Source organism: Camponotus floridanus, unplaced genomic scaffold, assembly GCF_003227725.1.
Source record: "Camponotus floridanus strain SB8 unplaced genomic scaffold, Cflo_v7.5 scaffold1, whole genome shotgun sequence".
Classification (NCBI taxonomy): Eukaryota; Metazoa; Arthropoda; class Insecta; order Hymenoptera; family Formicidae; genus Camponotus; species Camponotus floridanus.
The window spans coordinates 9,095,470-9,101,586 of NW_020229214.1; the positions used below are offsets into that span (position 1 = coordinate 9,095,470).

General features: G+C 33.1%; 1 protein-coding gene across 1 annotated transcript; it reads right to left on the minus strand.

The window, feature by feature from the left end:
* Positions 1 to 3,652: 3,652 nt before the first annotated feature.
* On the minus strand, positions 3,653 to 5,791 carry LOC105254290 (protein NipSnap). Its single transcript, XM_011262849.3, has 5 exons — positions 5,466 to 5,791; positions 5,180 to 5,362; positions 4,561 to 4,729; positions 4,216 to 4,483; positions 3,653 to 4,123 (listed from the first exon to the last, which is right to left on the minus strand). Exons 1-5 carry the CDS (start codon positions 5,549 to 5,551, stop codon positions 3,975 to 3,977), a joined length of 855 nt encoding a protein of 284 aa, XP_011261151.1. The 5' UTR covers positions 5,552 to 5,791; the 3' UTR covers positions 3,653 to 3,974.
* Positions 5,792 to 6,117: the final 326 nt, after the last annotated feature.

A 6,117-nucleotide genomic window follows, 5' to 3' on the forward strand; every position in this document is an offset into this window, starting at 1 on the left:
AACAGAGGGGCATGACCAAAAATATTGCATTTTATTTCATAAGTTTATAGACTCTCTTTTTCCCCCCCATTAATAATGACGAATAAAAATAAAAAGATGCAAGAATTTTTATGTGTGTATGACATACGCATAATATACATTTTGTCATTCGCGTTATCAATGGCAATATATGGCATGTACACATTCCAGTTTTTATTATATTACATTGTATATGTTAAATCCTTTATACACAAGGGGAATCTGACGCGGTGAAATGAAAATTATCAATTAACTATAGCATGCATCGAACGAATATCTAAAAGTGTGTTCAATTATAGTGATACGAATGATTGTAGTAGAAACACGAACAATACAATTGTTATCATGGTTATATGTTCCAAACTGTACAATGGAAAGCTGTCACAATCAACTAAAATGTTCCCCATTATAACTAAATAATATGTAAATAGAGACACACATATTATATATAGTAATCAAAGTGCAACATTTCTCATTATATATATATGGAAAAGACAGTAAGATGACATCCGTGTGTATGAAGATATATTTATATTCTTCCTTAGGTTACTCTACATTAGAAAAAATGTCCGCGAAATCAACTACTATAATCAATTTGAAGTATAACAGACTAACAGAGATTGTTCGTGCTAACAAATTAGATTCGAAATTATGATAAAATGCGTGTGATTCAGGAACACTGTTAGCTTAATTTAATGTCATATAGTAAGTCTTTCTCTTATGATAAGTAACTAATTAAATATAATTGCGATTATTAAAGTTTTAGACTTCAAACTTATCTTCTCGTAAAGGGATGTATACTATAGAAAAAAATTGTTAAGTTTTATATGCACTTTTAATTATAGCACGAGTTGTCTCTGAGAAAATTAAGTTGTATATGTATGTAACAAAAGGATAATTCTCGATCATAGTCAATGTGTAATCACTATATATATATAACATGCTGAATACCCAATTTAGGAAATTAATCAAGTCGATGTTGCTAGAGTTTTGTAAATATTTATTCGCTTTATATAGAACTGCGATATATGGAATTTTGATTATGATATCTCTATAGTATTTAGTACACAGAAAGAGAGAGAGAGAGAGAAAGAAAGAGATTTATAAAAAATTTTCCAAAAACATGGCTAACTTTATCAGTTGAATTTCGGATGTGATAACCGATAAGCGCTAGACAATTAATCATAGGCATAGCATATCAGAGATGTTATCAAATTATGCTTGTGATTATTTGAGCTCGCTCTTCATTCTTACTTCCATTATAAATAGCGTGATTTTGTAACGTTGATGTTTCAGTATTGCGATATACAACTCGCTCTGTCTCGTCCGATAAAAATATTGCAATATTTTTGAGATTGCTGTAACAATTACGATTCCAGTACTATTATGTATAATTATGTCTTCTTTACATACACATTATCTTGGTCAATTACAAGAATATTTCTTTTTTGTACACAGCAAAACATATTGAAATGAATGTAACATTAATACCAACTTCTGGCTTTAATTAGATAAATCATAATTTTTATTTTTAATAGCCTTGTCGTTTCAAGGCGCAAATTAACAAAAGTAGGCATAATCATATTTGCAGAATAGATATCATTAGGAAGTATCGTGGAAAGTATATGTAGAAAATACTTCAGACCGGTCGTCAAACAAAAAGTATATACAGGAGGCAGGATACTATCAAAGCTGTAATTTTGCTAAGCGAAATAACCACATATGTTTTATAATTGAAAAATTGATACCTTTTTTGAAAATAGCCCAATAAAAATTCAATAATTACTTGTGCCATTATTGATCTTGATAAGGAAATATGTGTTGTTATAAGGAGATATATTTTTTTTGTGTATGTAAGACAATGATGCAATAGGAAAATGACATATTACTGATATTTATTTAAAAAATTATGCATGAACTATACATGTAATCTTTGGCATGCAGTGTGTATTTATTATTTTTATACACTCTAATTTCTAGAAATTTGTAATTATTTCTTTTTTGTAAAAAAATCAAAAAATTTGGCATCATATCATTACAAATTAACAAGATGGAACATTTATTTTTATTTATATAGTTACAATGTCTTATTCTGCATTATTGTATTATTGTGAGACGTAATTTTTCTCGAAAGAAATTACTATCATTTTTCAGTATGATATTTGCATAACAAAAATGATTATTATCGAAATGAAAAAATTGTCGTGAATTCATAATAATCATATATATAAACTTGATCGATCCTGTAATTATTCATGAATAAATCGTGGATAAAATTTTATCAGCGCGCGAATTGAAAGAACGATCATTTTAAAAACGCATCAGCATTGTAGACTTTAAGGTATATATACGGGGTGTATTATATAAGTTTTACACTTGATCTGTCCTCCAACAAATGCATAAAATTAATCTGTTTTTAGGAAACTTTTTATTTGATCTATTTGATAAAATTTAATACGGTTTACTGTAGCCGATATTGTATATGTTTCAGTAATATCAAATTTTAATTCTATTATATTTCGTTCTCAAATGAGAATAGAATTCATACCAAACACCTTGTACCAAATTTTGATAATAGATTTTATGTATGTCTGATGTATATATGCTAAATAGCATGCATATTAGGGCAATAAGTTTTAATGAAATCAGAGGAATTTATATAATCTCGTGTATCTTTTATTTAAATTGCAATGTATATATATACATATATGGCTCTACATTGAAATATTAACACGCAAATTTATGCAACTAAAATATAATATTAATTACAATTAAAGAGAATAATTTGATTGAAAATTTTTTCAGTGGCAATGCTGAAGTGTTTTGCATCAAATTAAATATAATTGCCTGAATTGGTTATAACATTTATAATCATTTGGAGTTATTAAACATTTGTAATCATAATATATGCTCATACAATTAATTTGTATAATATGAGAAAATAATATACCATAGATGAAAATATTCTCTTTATTATTTTACTAATACTGTTTTATTGTTAAACTTTATTAATATTTCATGATGCGTGTCATTATGATATAAATACAATATAAAATGTAAAATTTTATTGGGATAGAGATACCAATATCTTTCTAATAAATAATCAATCGTAAAATGCATTGCACGTAATCGAGAGCCGTAACCATTCTTAATAATTATTATATACATGAAGATTGTTTCATTTTTAAATTTAAGTAACATATACACATTTTGTAATTAAATCGATGATTAGAAAAAAATATGTAAAATGCTATCGCAAATTAAGGCTTAAAGAAAAACAGTTATGAAACTGTTTAATCCGATATATTGATAAGATAATAAAGAATGAAAAATGTTAAACCGTGAATTAATTTTGAATCCAAAATCCGATTCTTTTGCGTGATAAATGTGTATATGATTAGATTCGATCTTAATAATTTAAATAGTTTATATACACTTGATTAATGCAATACATTCACAAGCATACCATCTTTCTGCACGACCGTATTGTATGGTCCGAATTTTTATTTACGATATGCACCAAATGTAATGCACAGATATAGAAAAATACGTAAACAAGTTGCAAATGAAATTAAACTATGTTATATTATTTTTCAGTGAGACATAAATTATAGATGAAGGAAAAATGCAAAAGTATAAAGCTCTCTCATTTCTTTATATTCGTTTATACATTTACATGTTGTGCTTCAACTGACATTGATAAAAACATGACGTATATAAACAAATGCTCTTGCTGTAACGCATAACATGAAATAGTAACAAACTACATCCTGCCAGTTGTAATACAACAGAAATTAGTTCTTCTCATACATTGCGCGTACAGTTTATACACCATTTAAATCTACAGCGTGTATACATGTAACAAATGTTTTTACAATATTACAATGCATATATATTTATATATAAGAAATAACCGGTAAATATACAAATGCATTTGCGTTCATACATGTGAAGCCTTATTTCGTAGGCGAAAACGAAGTTGGACTTAATATGCGCGAATGCATTTCCCTTATTAAGGGTACGGTGTAAGCGACACATTCGTCCCAACCGGGTGATCTCCACGCGCTCTCGCGCGTTTCTTTACGCGATTGAAGATCCTTGTAACCTAAAAAAACGAGAATAGATATTATTCGATATGTATGAGGACGAACAAGCAAGGTGTGTAAAAATAACGAATACAAACAGAACTTTACTTACACCAAATATGGTGAACATTGTACAGTCTACCAATTTGTGAAAAATAACCAGCGAATGGCTCATCATTGTTGCGTCTATAATTAATAGCTTTTGCCCAATTGTTTCCCCATTCTATCATTGTACCTGGTTTTAAGCTATAACTGCGTATTTCATATTTGTTGGAGCCTTTTCGTTTTACCAACGGTGGCCAAAAACTGAATGCCAATAGATATTGCAAATGGCGAGATCTCAAGTAATTTCCTCGTTCCCTAAGCAGTCGTTGATAAGACTAGAGAAAATTTATGAATAATCATTATTGTATAGATCTGGCAATTTTATATATTAAGCTGACGTAATATTATGTACCTCATCTTGAGAAAGCACGGCCTGTGCATGGTCTATGCGTTCGTATCCACCCGTGTATTGCCACAAGTGTAAGGCCTGATCCAAATCTCCCACTTCCACTGTCCACGAACCAACTAATTCACAGTTCAGTTCAGATTTTTTTGAATGTATAAGATTGACATTTTCCTCGCTGTACAATGATATAGAAAAAAAATGAAATAACACTTGTTAAGTTTGGATCAGGTTTGCTTAAAGATTAACAAAAATAATAATAATCAATAGCAATTGATATAAAGAGAGATACCTTTAGTGCTTGTACTAAATCCAAGAATAGAAGTCACAAAACAAAAAGTATTTTAGCCATTCTGATATCAATTATACATAGAATACATTAGCACTGTGTGTAATAAAAATTAAGTCTCGAGATACAACAAAGAGCTTTGCAATATACAAATACACAAAGATATCTAAATAGATTTCAAAGATCATAATTGCCAATAAATTACAGCGATAGCGATAAGGGGAGGATATCACGATGGCTCAAGATAATTCCGAGGATTAATTCCGCTTCATCGGGTTACATGTAGGTCAACGAACTATTACGTACAACTCGGACAAGGTCACAAAAATGTCGACTCACTAATTTGCCAAATATTTGTCAATCGAATCGGGACGAATGTTGTGGGTGTGCAGCGCGTAAATGACCTCCTTGTCGGAGAGCATTCGCGAGTGCGACTCCTTCGTGGGCTCGATCTTCCTCACCAGGAGCTTGCTTATCCATCCCTCGCTAATGTCTCCCCGTTCCGATGACCTTGTTAGAGATCTACGACGAATACACACGTAATCTGACGAGCCGATGCCGAGCTCCAGCGTTTCCCGTCAATCGTTCGCGTTGACAAGCGCGGACGATGAACGCTTGCGCTTACCTTGCGACCGCGAGCAGCGGTAGATTCCCGTTGCCGGCGAGCGTGCGAGGCACCGCTCGAAATTTTCTCCTCAAAACGGCGGCCATTTCTTACTGGATCCACGCGCGGGAGTCTCTGCTGCGATTTACCGCTCGGACGAGCTCGTGACGTGCGATCGCAACGGGACGCGCGTTGTATCCGACGAAACTCTGCGGAAAACCGCAAATTTGCGCGGCCAGTTTATTTATATTCGCGATCCCCATACGTGATTTTTTCTTTCTACGCGGAAAGACGAGGCTTACGGCCATCGAGATCGAGAGTATTCTCGTCAACCCGGATAAATATACAACGCAGGCGCATGGTGGACATAAGCCGCCGAGCTTCATATACGAAGGCTGTCACTCGACTCGATCGACCAATCCGAGTGAAGAAATCCCGGCCCCGCTTGCGATTGGTCGAACGAGGCGCCCGACGTTGCCGCCAAACTTTCCGCCAATCGCGGAACGAGGCGGGGATTCTGGTGTGTTCTGGTGACATTTTTGCTCCCCGCGAGCGCCCAGGGATTTTCGTCGATCATCTTGACAGTTGACAGGCCGCGCCGGGTCAGCAGTCGGCTCGGCTGGCTTCGCTCGCTTGGAAATTTCTCGAAGGAGGGCACCAGTTATAAGTCGCG

Excerpts from the sequence above, each read along its gene's own strand:
- LOC105254290 (XM_011262849.3), bottom strand. The coding sequence starts at position 5,551 with ATGGCCGCCGTTTTGAGGAGAAAATTTCGAGCGGTGCCTCGCACGCTC. Across the intron at positions 5,363-5,465 it reads CCGCTGCTCGCGGTCGCAAG|ATCTCTAACAAGGTCATCGG; the intron begins GTAAGCGCAAGC and ends TATTCGTCGTAG. Across the intron at positions 4,730-5,179 it reads GACAAATATTTGGCAAATTA|CGAGGAAAATGTCAATCTTA; the intron begins GTGAGTCGACAT and ends ATCATTGTACAG.